The sequence below is a fragment of the Bombyx mandarina genome, chromosome 17 (genome assembly GCF_030267445.1).
Source record: "Bombyx mandarina strain Sakado chromosome 17, ASM3026744v2".
Lineage (NCBI taxonomy): Eukaryota > Metazoa > Arthropoda > Insecta > Lepidoptera > Bombycidae > Bombyx > Bombyx mandarina.
Window position 1 is genome coordinate 10,573,971 of NC_143223.1, and position 15,141 is coordinate 10,589,111.

At 35.5% G+C, this 15,141-nt stretch overlaps 1 protein-coding gene across 2 annotated transcripts in view; it reads left to right on the forward strand.

Moving 5' to 3' along the window:
* Positions 1–15,141, forward strand: part of LOC114240699 (uncharacterized) — a 40,067-nt gene that overhangs the window by 20,356 nt on the left and 4,570 nt on the right. For both annotated transcript variants that reach the window (XM_089734189.1, XM_028171349.2), the window contains 2 exons: positions 10,132–10,237; positions 11,423–11,524. In XM_089734189.1, coding sequence (XP_089590315.1) covers positions 10,222–10,237; positions 11,423–11,524 — 118 coding nt within the window. In that variant the 5' untranslated portion in view covers positions 10,132–10,221. The remainder of the gene's footprint in view (positions 1–10,131; positions 10,238–11,422; positions 11,525–15,141) is intronic.

Genomic DNA, 15,141 nt, shown 5'->3' on the forward strand with positions numbered 1-15,141 from the left:
GCTCGAAGAAAACATTTCATGATATTCGGCTATTCACTTAGGCACGAGAAATACTTGAATAAAAAAGAGTGTTCTGAGGAACTGTTTGAGATAGTCCGCCCATAACCTTTTTTAACTTCATACCTCCCGCCACCAAAGTTCATCCATAGCTTAATGAACGGCTTCCATTCGACAATGTGTTTCTAGAGATCTTTTTTGCCACGCACTATTCGGCTTTGGAATGAACTCCTCTCCACGATGTTTCGCGAGCGCTATGACATGCCCTTCTTCAAACGACGTTTGCAAAGATTGCCGTAGGCAGCGACTTGACTGTATACTGTATACTCCTCATATCGCTGACTTCCATGATAACAGTAACCTTCAAAGAAGCCGGATACTCGTCTGCCTGCAAAGGTAATAAAAAAAATTATGCAATACACATTTTTTCTTCTTTATTTAGATTGGACTGCTATAGGCTGATGATGATGATGATTTAGATTACCGATGTGGCGCATTACCGTTTAATATTGTTAGAAAAGTAACAAAACATGAAATTACTTTCAAAATTCAATGGGTCGGAACATCGTTGCTACAAATTCGATCGCGGTGCTACCGCTCGTTACGTTCCGTGACTTTTCATTGTTATTTCCGATTGTGTGTGCTTCCAATGTCTCCGCAGGGAGATTGAACGGTTGCCACCATACAATCGGAATACAATCACATTTACAACTTTATATAAAGTTTTATGGGCATAGTTGATGATGCGAGTATGTGGTTTATTTAATCACCATTCTGTATCTTCCTGTGAGTCTCGTAAAAAGGCGACTTGTCCTCCTTGCGTCGATAATCCACAATGCTGAGGGTCGTGGCTTCCTCTAATGAATTTCTACTGAATTATCCTGCGCCACTTCTGCTTATCCTCGGCTGTGTGGATAGCAATGTGCACTGTAGTGTTGTGAGTGGAGCGTATTTGGTCCGACCAGGGCGTTGGACTTCTGCTTCTAAAGCGACTAAAGGATGCCAATTGACATTTCATTAAGACTTCGAACAAAAATTTTTTATAGTAGGCAGACGAACGTACGGTTCAATTGATGATGAGTGCTTAACGTCGCCCATGGACTTCAGCAATGCCAGAGGCAGAGCCCAGCCGCTACCTAACGTTAAGTACTCTCCACAAGCCTCTTTTAAAGAAGGACATGTCATAGCGCTCGGGAAACACCGTGGAGGGGGGTACTTCCAAAGCCGGATGGTACGTGGCAAAAAAGATCTCTGGAAACGCACTATGGATGAACTGGCTCCAGTTAGTATGGATGAGCTCTACTAGTATGAATCTCTAGTATGGATGAAGACTTCACGGACGGAGATATTCAGTTAATAGATAGAGGCTTAGGTAACAACTTAGCATCAGTAGAGCCGTGAACTCGTGTGCGTACATTAGGGAATCGAAAAGAAAAATCAATAAGAATAACAATACTATATTTTTCTAATTAAAGCAACTTGAGATTTTTAAATTCAATTTGAACCCACTGTAGAATAATATGAAAAACTTTCACACAACGGTACCTAACTGTCGGTGGAAAGTTGAACGAGTTTGAGAAGCGGTGGCTCTATGAAAACTTTGACCATAGTTTGTTATTGCAAAGTCAAGCAAGATTAAATGTGAAGCAGGTTTTAATATTCCCTCTTAAATATTTATGATAATATGGTCCCAACTTAGCCATGTTCGTAATAATTCTTATGGAGTACAACAAAATAGGTATTTATTAAACCGTTCAGACTTGATTTTATTATTATTGTACACGTATTGTGTAGATCATTTAAAACTGTAGAACCGAATATTACAGATTACTTAATTTATTTATCAAGATAAAATACACATAAAATAAGGATTATACTTAAAATCGTACATTTGGTGTACATGTTACTTAAACTCAGTAATAACAAATCTGTGTATCTTAATCGGTGAACATTTTTATTAATGACAAGAATATATAATTGATAGCCAAGCGTAAATACGATTTCCAATGGCTTGAAAATTATTTAGCCCAGTGATTAGTGTTCGACTTTCCGAGGGATGATTATGAAAATAAACTTGGATTAAAAAAAACTTGTATATTCAATAAAAAATCAATAATCTAGGATAAAGTGTCACTTATGACAAGGGTATCATGACAACGGATTTGCGTATTACAGCGCTCTCTAGTGACGGTTTTAGGAGTTGGAAAAAACAGGGTGAACATTCCGCCCACCATGAACTACAAAAGTTCATAGCCAACAATGAGGCCATCAAATTTTACATGTACAATTAACATCTCCATGAAACCGTAACATCTTAACCTAATAGTAATCAATAAAGAACTGCTCAACATGAACTAAATATAAACTTACACATTAAAAAAAACCATAATAACGACAAAGTTCAGTCAAGGGTTGCTTTTAAACAGTTCGTACTTACTTACAACTAAACAATAACAAAATACTTAATAGCTGATGCATCCAAAGATACATTTAAGTTACATACATTGCATGAAATATCTACAGTTATTCAGGTAAGTAATGTTTAAAAGCGATAGGCAAAATGCAAAGTTTGGAGACTGGTCTTACAATTTTAGATTTCTTACATTTGATAGTACCCTTGTGACATTATCTGGAAGTCAGTATGCTCTGGTACGACCTTGACCATTCGATACATCTTAACTATGTCCGCTGCGAAACATATAGGATAAGTACGCCATTTCATAATTATGTGTCGTAACTCTGGTTGAAGCCTTGGACCTACCAATAAATCATTGTTCAATGACTTGCCGCTGGTACCCTTACACGAAGCGTCGAAAACAACGCCGACCTTCGTTGTACTTTTGTCCTCGCGAACAACCAACTGCATGATGAGGTAGATAAACGCATCCTGGCTTAGCAGCTTCTTGTTTGTCATTAATTACTTCTATATGATTCATAGCCAGGTGGCTACATTTATTACCTTGGATTATTCTTGCTTCAAGAATGGATTATTTTCAAGTTTCTTCTTGAGCAAGTGGATTGTTGTCGCGAAAAGGAAGACCTACAACATAACGACCCAAACTGTCCCTAGTTGTAGTGGATTCAAAGTATCTTTCACAGGATTCTTCTTCCTTGGATAAAAGTGGATGATGCTAGTCAGTTTCAATCTCCCAGAACTGACGCAGCAAATCATTGATTGAGTTGTCATGGGTATGTGCGCTAATAATGTAAGGAGTATCCCCACTAACTTAAACTCGTCCCGACAGGATCCATCCCAGCTGTGTATTTTGAGCTGTCAAGGTTCCAGGTGGATTTCTCAATATGCCTTCTGACAAAACCTGACCATACACATCAGCGCCCAGTAGAAGATCTATATTGCTTGGTGTACCATATCCTGGATCAGCCATCTGCAATTGCAACAATTCCGGCCAATCCTGTAATTGAATTTTCTGTGAAGGAAGAGTGGATGTTAGGCAGTTTAAAACATAGGCTTGAACGGGATAGCTAAAAGAGTTATATGTGGACTGTACTTTAAATTGAACCATATGTTTTACTGAAATACTAGATTTTTCTCCTCCTAAACCAGATATGGTACTTAGAACTGGCAACCTTCAAAGCTGCAAAAGTTGAACTGCGTGTTCACTAATAAACGAGGCTTGAGAGCCCTGATCCAACAATGCCCTAAGTGTGTGATACATACCCTTGTTGGATACATAAACTAATGCGCTAGCTAACATTACTTGACTACTTGATCTCATTTCACTGTTAGAAAAATGGCTGACAACACGCTCCACGTGATCCGCTGCCTGCGGTTCTTGTGCTGGCTCCCGCTGTTGATTAGTGGGCTGACTAGGACCCGCCAGGGTCGGATTGTGAGTGCCGCCTTCCTGGTGCAGCAGCGAGTGATAACGTTGGCCACAGCACCGACAAGCCGTGCGTCGTTTGCACTGTGTTACCGGATGGTTAGCTCCGAAGCAATTGAAACACAGTTTTCTCTTCTGGATGAAGTCCCGGCGATTCCCGATGGCTTCTTGTACAAATTTCTTGCATTGATAAAGCAAGTGATGTCCCGAACAGAATGGGCAGGATACAGACGTCGTCACGCTGAACACCTTCGGTTTATCCGCTGCATCTTTGCCTCTAAACTCTCTTCTTTGGTTTGGTTCTAAAAACTCGAGTGCTCGATATCTTGATTCCAGGAATGATTGGAACTCGCTTAGTGTAAGCAATCGATCAGCCTGTTCGCTTAGTTTTTGTTCCCATTGTTTCTGGGATTCATTATCCAATTTTATTGTGATGAGATATATAATCAGGATGTCCCATGTCGATACAGGTATACCAAGGTTAGATAAAGCGTGCAAGCAATCATTTGTCGTATCGAGTATTTGTTTAACACCGTTGGATGACTCTGAAGATAAAGCCCTTTGGCCCACCAGCCTGGCCAGAATGCTGTTCGCGATGTAACGTTTGTTATTGTACCTTTTGTTTAATAGCTATATTCGTTATTTTCGCATCCCAATATAACATTCTGGTGATTTTCTTCAAACTAACCAGTGTTGTTCCAATAATTGCAATCTCGTTTCGATATATTCCCTTGTTATTCTAGACGCAGGTGACTTTTTGAAATTAATCTTTGCCTTAAATATCTTATTTTGAATATCGGTTTTTTAATATAACTGTCCGGGCCCATTCTTCACATTCACTAGTACTTAGCAACGAAATAGTTTTGTGTTAATTACGGTTTGTAACATTCTTTGCACTTAAAATTGTTGTTTATCATTAGTTGTTTTCTTATCCGGCTCGAAGGACCATGTTCGACTTTCCGAGGGATGATTATGAAAATAAACTTGGATTAAAAAAAACTTGTATATTCAATAAAAAATCAATAATCTAGGATAAAGTGTCACTTATGACAAGGGTATCATGACAACGGATTTGCGTATTACAGCGCTCTCTAGTGACGGTTTTAGGAGTTGGAAAAAACAGGGTGAACAATTAGTTAAAAAGGCTGTATTCAAATTCCGAATTTCATTCATATCATTCATTTTCATATAATATTATTATTATTTTTTATTTTATAACTAATTATAGATAAAATAATTTCATAATGTTGCCATTGTCTCCCCTGTTTTGCTTAGAAATATATGAGATCTTTTCTTATAAAAAAAAATTGGCAACAGACCTTTTTCCATGTTGATAAAAAAATAACACATACTCGTAATTTAAATCTTGAGTTATCAGTGCTTAAGATCACATTTCGATCAAAGGACAAATCCTAGGTGCTATAAAACAAAGAACAAATTGTAATGTAGTAAACAAACCATCATCTACTAGTGTGTATAATAAAGGGTTCTATCTTTTAAAAAAGGAAGAATTTTAATTAGTTTAGGGAGATTTCGATGTCTTTAAAGTTTGTCTCTTTTTACTGAGTCGGGCCGAAAATTTAGTCGGTCACTGATCATACTGTCGTATTTTCATTGGTTTCATACTAACTTTTATTTATTTAAACTTATATATATGTATACCCGACATGACAGCGTGAACTAAAAACATTCGTAACACGTACCTGCAAAGGAAAAAATATATTTGTCTTTGCAAGGTAAGCCACATTTGTGGAAACAGACGCGAATTGTACAGGACTACCGCTTTTTCAGGTTGGTCTACGTTATTATTAATAAGATGGAGAGGACAAGAACGCTTGCTACTTTTTACGGATGAGATAATTTACAACTGGTATCTTATATTTAGGATTTTTTTTTTTTTTATTGCTTAGATAGGTGGACGAGCTCACAGCCCACCTGGTGTTAAGTGGTTACTGGAGCCTATAGACATTTACAACGTAAATGCGCCGCTCATCTTGAGATATAAGTTCTAAGATCTAGTTACAACGGCTGCCCCGCCCTTCAAACCGAAACGCATTACTGCTTCACGGCAGAAATAGGCAGGGCGGTGGTACCTACCCGCGCGGACTCACAAGAGGTCCTACCACCACCACCACTAAATTTACATATAGTAAAATGTTTTAGGTAGCAATTAGATAAACATCTAAATTGAAAAAACTAAATAAATCTTAATCTATTTCGATTAAATCAAGAATCTTTTCGAATTAAAACTGACGAACTGTAAAAGCTATAAACACAAATTATTATAAACACAATTTTAATAAAAAACATCTTCAAATTGCATTTGTCACTTCTTTTCCCAAAGTATTTGACTCGCCACAAAATACCAATGAAAGTAGCTCATCAATCATTCTGTACTAAGTTCGAAGTGGCTGCCAGTATGACAGAGTGCTTTTTGTATTACTCGTATAAGAATGAATAAAGTTATTTCAAAAAATGACAAATACATCCAACTTTGTCACAAAAACGTTAATATGATTTAGAATATATGACATAACACACTATGACCAGATCATTAATTAATAATATATTATTTCCTATTAAAATCAGATTTAAAATTTATTTGTGGTCTATCGACTTTATTTGCTTCATTCCTCGTGGTTCAACAACCGACAGAACACCGCAGTGAAGTCCGTGAGGATTCATTTTTTATTGTATTATAGGAACTATGCTTCGGAACTAAATATAATGTTATCCTAGAACATACCTAACACAGAATAGAGCAAAATAAAAACCACAATAAGTATTATTTTATGATAGAACATTTTACGAGCTACACTTTTTTTCTTTTTTGTTAGTTAATTCGCCAGACAAGCTCAGGTCTGCTCCATTAAAAGTCCGCTCGGGTGGGTACCACCAACCTAGCTATCTATTTCTGCTGCGAAGCTTGAAAGTGCAGAAGCTATTATAATATTAACTATAAAATAAATGGAAAGTCAAACGCCTGCAAGGATTTTGTCTACGTACCTTTTATTTTCTTAATAAATTATGGCATAATTAGATAGATATCGAGTTAGGAAAAATACTATAGCTTATACTAAAATAAGAACAACAGTGTAATGGCTTATACTAAATATTGGCTTCTCGAGGAGTAATTTTAAAAATGTTCTTTAATTTCACGCAACTCAATTCTAATTTCGAAATTAAATCGCATCCTTTACTGGTCTACCAAGTACTGGATTATTTCGCTTCAAATATACCTACATCACTTCAAAATACAATGGTAAGATTAAGTATAAATAAAGAACCTCGCATACGAAATATTTGTGAATTAAATATCACTGCGGCATACAATTTTTTGGCGGGAGTTGTTATTTATTAATTTTTATTTCCTTCGAAGACAGACGAGCATGTGCGAGTCAAGTCATAAGAGTCTTTGAATTAACTCCGTCGACCACCGCGACTGTCTGACAGGCGCCATTCTGTGCCATTATTCTCGTGGAATGAACGAATAAATTTTACATTATCGCTTAGAAATACGAATTCTCGCACCCTTTCAGTCATCTTAACATTAGTTCTCATTTCTACAAACTTGGGTAGTATTACTATCGTTAAAACATCAATTTTCCTTGTAATTAAGTGATTATTAACAAAATATTTTCGAATGTTCTTTTAAAAACAAAGTTTTGAGTGACGAATCTCTATTTTCACATGAAAAAGATTTAAGCATATTTGCTAAAACCAGTTAAAACATATTTTCTTCACATAATAATTTATGTAATTAAATTCTTAGAATAGAGTCCAAAGGCGGATTATATGTGACAATGCGGTCTCTGGGAACGCACGGTGGATGGGGTGGGATAAGGTGTAAGCCCTGTTTTAGTGGTGGTTGGTGCGATGGTAGGGACATGACAAGACGAAATGGGAAACATTTCATAGAGCACTCCTTATTCAGTATCGGTCCAAAACAAAGTAAGCGAAAAGTCAAAAGAAAGTCTCACACCTCTGTGATGTCTAAGTTGTTCATAAGATTAGGATGATTAACAAAAAAATTAAAAACGAAAAACGTATTTCAAGCGCGTCTTTGATAAGTGAGAAGAAACGCTAGAAAATTACAAAGTACAAACAGTGCCTGCAGGAGATCGTGGTCCAGTATTTTCTGATGAATATCTAGGTGAAATCGAAATTATCTTTACTAAAGTAGGTCTTCACAGGCATTTTCAAATCATAACATGATTTTACCATTGATAAGGAATAAAGTTTCTAGTGAAGTAATACTTAATGTATTTCAAATAAGATTCTGTAGCCATTGAAGCTTCAAATTTATGTGTCGTGTAATCTTCAAATACACATATATGTACATTAACACCCGTATCTTTAGTCGTTTACACGAGCTTAACTCGACTCGACTCAACCTCCAACACGCGTTTTGCACCCGTATCTTTAGTCGTTTACACGAGCTTAACTCGACTCGACTCAACCTCCAACGCGCGTTTTGGTATGATTAGTCGTAAACATAAACTCCACTCAAACGTCCTTGGAAAAATTTCCTAACCGGAGTGAAGTGAGCGAACTGTCAAGTCAAGGTACGTCGCGACGTACCTTGAACGTTCCTCAAGGCTGGTTTTCTATCAATGTCCAAATAGTATGTGGACCGCAAATGGAAATATATGATATTGTTGTGCAATGGCCTGGATCTGTGCATGATTCCCGCATATTTTGATAATTTAATTTTGATAATATTTATTAATAAAGTAAATAGTTCGAAGTTAGACATTTGAAACAACCTATTTTATTTACCTACATAAGAGTCATATTTTGCTTACTACCTGATAAATAAAGTCAATGCGATTATAAGTTTTATTTATGTAATAATAAACTGGTGGTTGTGGAAAAGCACTTCAACAACACGATGCAACCAAAATCACACAAAAGCGGCGAATAAAAATACAAAGCCGGATCCGAAATCTAAAATAATAATAGGTTAGAAAATAAATAATACACTTTCAGATTTACCGCACGCGCACATATTGACGAATAACTCAGCAACCAAAACATTAAACAAGTTCATCTAGTGTCAAACAGACAGCGGCAGCTTGACTTTGACATTAAACAATGACCATAGACTACAGAACACTATGGGTTTGATGCTAGCTTGATCAAATTTTCATCATTATTACCTCACTCGAGGACAGTTGAGGAATATTGTAATGGTCGACTAAAAATACCAAACTCGAGTAAGTTTGGAGGGAATGCCCGAGCATCATCGGATGAGTTAAGAGTCGAGGACTATTTTACGAAACGTCTTAAGATACGGGCATTGGTATGATTAGTCGTAAAAATAAACTCCACTCAAACGTCCTTGGAAAAATTTCCTAACCGGAGTGAAGTGACCGAACTGTCAAGTTAAGGTACGTCGCGACGTACCTTGAACGTTCCTCAAGGCTGGTTTTCTATCGATGTCCAAATAGTATGTGGACCGCAAATGGAAATATATGATATTGTTGTGCAATGGCCTGGATCTGTGCATGATTCGCGCATATTTTGATAATTTAAGTTTGATAATATTTATTAATAAAGTAAATAGTTCGAGGTTAGACATTTGAAACTCTTTATTTTATTTACCTACATAAGAGTCATATTTTGCTTACTATCTGATAAATAAAGTCAATGCGATTATAAGTTTTATTTAAATAATAATAAACTGGTGGTTGTGGAAAAGCACTTCAACAACACGATGCAACCAAAATCACACAAAAGCGGCGAATAAAAATACAAAGCCGGATCCGAAATCTAAAATAATAATAGGTTAGAAAATAAATAATACACTTTCAGATTTACCGCACGCACACATATTTACGAATAACTCAGCAACCAAAACATCAAACAAGTTTATCTAGTGTCAAACAGACAGCGGCAGCTTGACTTTGACATTAAACAATGACCATAGACTACAGAACTCTATGGGTTTGATGCTAGCTTCATCAAATTTTCATCATTATTACCTCACTCGAGGTCAGTTGAGGAATATTGTAATGGTCGACTAAAAATACCAAACTCGAGTAAGTTTGGAGGGAATTCTCGAGCATCATCGGATGAGTTAAGAGTGGAGGACTATTTTACGAAACGTCTAAAGATACGGGCATTAGTCACACTAAGTTCAGGGGTACGTCGGTAGCCGAGCACAAATTTGTAAGTCACACATCATGTAACAAAAACTTATACGGTACTTTTTCTTTTGTTTAGCAATCAGCGGCATTCACAGCTTATTTAGTAAACCTAATTAACAAGATGTTTTTTTTTTTTTGCCTAGATACCACGATGGAATCAAGCGGGCGTTGTGAAGAAAACAACTAGGAACTATTTTAGCACATTGCAACCGAAACTGTGGGACATTCTCAATATGACAATTGCAATGGGTGAGTGTCCGTGTTCAGTTTTGTCAACTTAAATACATTTTATTAAGGTTTCTAAATCTTATGAAAGTACTGGTGGTAGGATGTGTCGTAATGTGACACGGGTAGGTATCATCTTGGTTATTTGTACGTCAAGCGCTCCTGTTTAAAGGATGGAAAAATCGCAATATACAACATACAACTGAGACTTTTGACCTTATCTCTTAAGGAGAGTTACGGCATTCACATTGTGATGAATGTATATGTGCCTCATCAACGACAAAAGTATAGTTATAAGTTAAAATGATAATAAATAATATATCGATGTATGTCTTTATTCAGTATCAAAAATGTATTCCAATTTTGTACATTAACTCGTTATAGTTTCAACATAAACATAGTTTATATTCATCTGCATCTACTTACCATCAGTTATTGGCCCGAATTCTATTGTGTAATCTATTGAATTTCTCATAGGCTAATATTTGTTTTATTCTGTAATGTTGCGACTAACTGTAACGGTAAGTTCTTCAAAATAATACAAAATAAAACAATAATAATATAAAACTGAACTGTTTTTAAACTGTCATTTATAATTTAAAGTTTTGACACGAAACTTATAAAGGACCCATTGCCCTCAAAAACTGTGTATGATGGTGTATAGATGGTATCTTATTTTCCCTAACTCTACTTAAATATAATTCTTCGCTGCTTTTTAGTTATTGGTGGCACTTCAAGAAACGTGTTTATATAACAGCATCAAGGTTAAAATTAATGGTGGGCGAATAGAAAATTGTTTTTAATAGGTTTAATGATAATTTTATTTAATGGTAGTCGTGGCCGTATTAATAGAGTTTCGTGAAATTTGTGAATCCGCGCGGCTATGTACCGCCACCCTGCCCATTTCTGCCGTGAAGCAGTAATGCGTTTCGGTTTGAAGGGTGGGGTAGCCGTTGTAACTATACTTGAGACCTTAGAACTTATATCTCAAGGTGGGTGGCGCATTTACGTTGTAAATGTCTATGTGCTCCATTAACCACGTAACACCAGGTGGGCTTTGAGCTCGTCCACCAATCTAAGCAATATTTTTTTTTAATAATAATGAAATATTTTGAAAGGACAGTTAAAAGGGTTAATAATAGTCGTATTTAATGGTAGTCGTGGCTGTATTAATAGAGTTTCGTGAAATTGAATATTTTGAATGAACAGGGCGGCTATGGGTGCTACCGGGGGCGATGGTGCTCGTGATTTCGGGCAGCGCGAACGCTCGCGTGGCTGGCAAGATGGGAGGCTATTCAAACAAGATGGGAGGTGAGTAATCAATCCTTTTATCTCAAAGCGTATCTAATAATCTATTATTTAATAACAGAACGCAGTCATCGATTTTTTTCAATGAAAATTTATTTCAAAATTTGTAAACTTCTTGTTAAAAAAAATGGAAAATGCATAATATAAGCAAACCTTTTTAAACAAAGAATTAACTTGTAATTTTTTTAATACACAATAATGCACTTTTTTGACTTAATGGATCGAGCTCTTGGCTTGTTTCGAACAGAAAATTTACGTAAATTATTATTTTACTTAATCTTGCCATAACTATCGTTGTGAGGAAATCAATACTTTATGGTAACACTGCAGTAAAACCTTACTTATTTTTAGTTAACATAGTTTATTTATTAATAGAATAAAAGCGCGTTGAAGCTCATAATTGATTCCTCTACATAAAATATTCCGTAATTTAATGGACATTTTATTAGTGAACCAGAGTAATTCCGCGTGAAGGAACACTTTTTATTGTAAATAGGTTCATTGTTCCTATTCATAAATGGGTATAATGTAATCCCTACATAGGCTTCCTTCCGGTATACAAACATTTTACTAATACCAAACAGACGGAGAGTTATTTTAAGTTACATATCTACTTTTTGTAATGCTATCGGAACCAGTTCGTTTCTGTTTATCACCCCATTTCGTTTTAATATCTAAATATTTTATAGCATTGTGTGAATATAAAATACACCATGAATATTCACATGAATAAGAATGTATGTACGACGCACTAGACGAACGTAAATTCAAATGTACTATTATTATTATATTCTTATATTGTGTTTCTCGAAATACTTAAGATATTTCGGTATAATGAAGATCACGGGCCTATGCCAAGTGAGCTTCATTTTCTACTTGGAGAATATTTAAGTCTTCCTGCATGAATTGACGGACTATACGGCATGTGTTTAATATTGCGGCTTTTTGCATGGTCATGTACGCGTTTTCTGCTATGTCTAATATTTTTAAAGATTGGAGTAGGTGTTTAGGTATAACGCCTGTACTGGATAGCACCAGTGGGACAATGTAGACTTTGTTCATTTTCCAGATTCTTAAAATTTCTTCCTTTAATTCTGTATATTTATTTACTTTTTCAGCTATTGATTTTTGTATATTATTGGTGTTAGGAACTGCTATGTCTATTAAATGCACTACTTTATTTATTTTATCAATTAGAGTTATATCTGGCCTATTATTGTGTATAGTTTTGTCAGTTAGTATGGCTCTGTCGAAGTACATCTTGTGCGTGGCGCCCTCCAGCACAGGTTTTGGGGCGTATTGGTAATATGGTTTCAGTGTGCTTTCTAATAATTTATATTTCAGAGCTAACCTTTGGTGAACTATGTGAGCTACCTGATTGTGCCTATGTGTGTAATCGGTTTGTGTGAGTGTCGGACAAGCACTTGTTATATGTTGGATGGTTTCGGAATGACGATTACATTTTCTGCATTTATCATTTTTTAAATTAGGGTCTTTGATTATAAATTTTCTATAATTTTTTGTATTTATTACTTGATCCTGGATCGCGACCATAACACCCTCAGTTTCTGGGAATAAATATCCTAATTTAAGCCATTTGTTTGAAGCTTCTATATCAATGTGATTTTGTTCTAGATCATGTATGTGCCTGCCGTGAAGTTCCTTCTTACGCCATCTATCTATTTTTTCTGTTTCAAGATCTTTTGCTGATTTATATTTTATGTATTTTTGTTTCAGATTTAGGGTGTATATTTATCGTCTAATTCTTCAATAGCTTTGTGTATAGTACTAGTATCAGATTTTTTATTAAAGAACTCGCGCAGATTTTTTAACTGATTTTGCCATAGTATTTTTAAATCTATCAGTCCTCTTCCACCTTTCTCTCTTTTTACTGTCATTCGCTCTATTGCTGATTTTGGGTGTAGGTAATTATGTTTTGTTAAAGTAGTTCTGGTTTTTATTTCTAAACGATTTATGTCGGTTTCTGTCCATTTAATAATGCCAAAGGAATACGTCAGAACCGGTATAGCGTATGTGTTTATAGCTTTAATTAGATTCTTGGAATGTAATTGTGTTTTACATAATTTATTTAATCTGTGTGAGTATTCGGTGGTTAAATTTTGTTTAATTTTTATATGATTAATGTTGTTTGATTGTTGAAAGCCAAGATATTTATATGTTTCATTAGGATCCATTACTGCAAAATTGTTAATATTTATTGATTTACTAGTTGAAGGTTGAATTTTACCCTTTGTAATATGAATGATTTTGCATTTATCCAATCCGAATGTCATTTTAATGTGTTCACTGAATTGCGATGTTAAATTTAATAGGTTTTTGAGGTCTTTTTTCGATTTGGCAAACAATTTGATATCATCCATATACATTAAGTGGGTGATTGCTGTATTGGAGGTTAATTTGTATCCGTTATCAGTGTTATTGAGAGTATTAGACAATGGATTGAGGGCTAAACAGAACCATAACGGGCTAAGGCTGTCTCCCTGAAAGATGCCATTCCTAATAGGAATCTCATCTGTGCTTACCGAATTGGTCAGATTGGAAACGTGAAGAGTAGTTCTCCAGTCAAGCATGGCGCTCCTCAAGAAGTCAACAATAAGCGGATTAATTTTGTAGATCTTTAGGACTTGTAACAACCAAGAGTGAGGCACACTGTCAAAGGCTTTTTTATAATCTATATAGGCTACATGTATATTTCGTTTTTTGTTACTGGCATGCTTAAGAACTGTTGTGTCTATTACAAGTTGTTCTTTGCATCCTTGATGATTTTTCCTGCATCCTTTCTGCTCTTCTGATAGAATGTTGTGGTACTCTAAATGGCTATTGATTCTATTGGCTATACATGATGTAATGAGTTTATATATAGTCGGTAAACAAGTGATAGGCCGATATTGTGATGGATTAGCTGTATCGTCGCTCTTAGGGAGCATATAAGTTATTCCTGCTGTTATGAATTTAGGGAGTTCCTGTTGTCCTTTAATTAGGTATGTGATAGTCTTTGCTATTATGTCGTGTAGGATAAAAAAAATTTTATACCAAAAGTTATGTACGCTATCTACTCCTGCTGCTTTCCAGTTCTTCATTTTTCGTGTTACATCCTGTATGTCATCTACTGTAAGCTCAACAAATTCCATCGGTTCAATGTTTTCCCATTTATTTACTTCCTTACTAATCCATTCAGCTTGTTCATTATGGTTTCCTTGATTTTTCCAGATATCAGACCAGTAGTTTTTGAGTTCTTCTGGTTGGGGCATTTGATTATTAGTTACACTCTCATTTCTAAGTGATCTATAAAACCCTTTCTCATTATTGATAAACAATTTGTTGTCTTCTTTCCGCTGTAACGCCTTTAAATATCTACTTAGTCTCTGTGATTTAAGTGCTAGTTTCTGTTTTAATGTGTCCAAAAATTCTTCTGGCCTGGTATTATTATTCTCATATGATGAATGAATTCTTGTGTTCCTAAAAATTTGTTCAACTGCTTTAATTAATCGATCAGACCTGTTATTATGGTTGTTAATGTATTGTGTTAATCTACCTATTTCAGCTCGCAGTCTCTTAATATCATTTTCGATTCTAAATTGCCAACAGGGTTTTCGCGA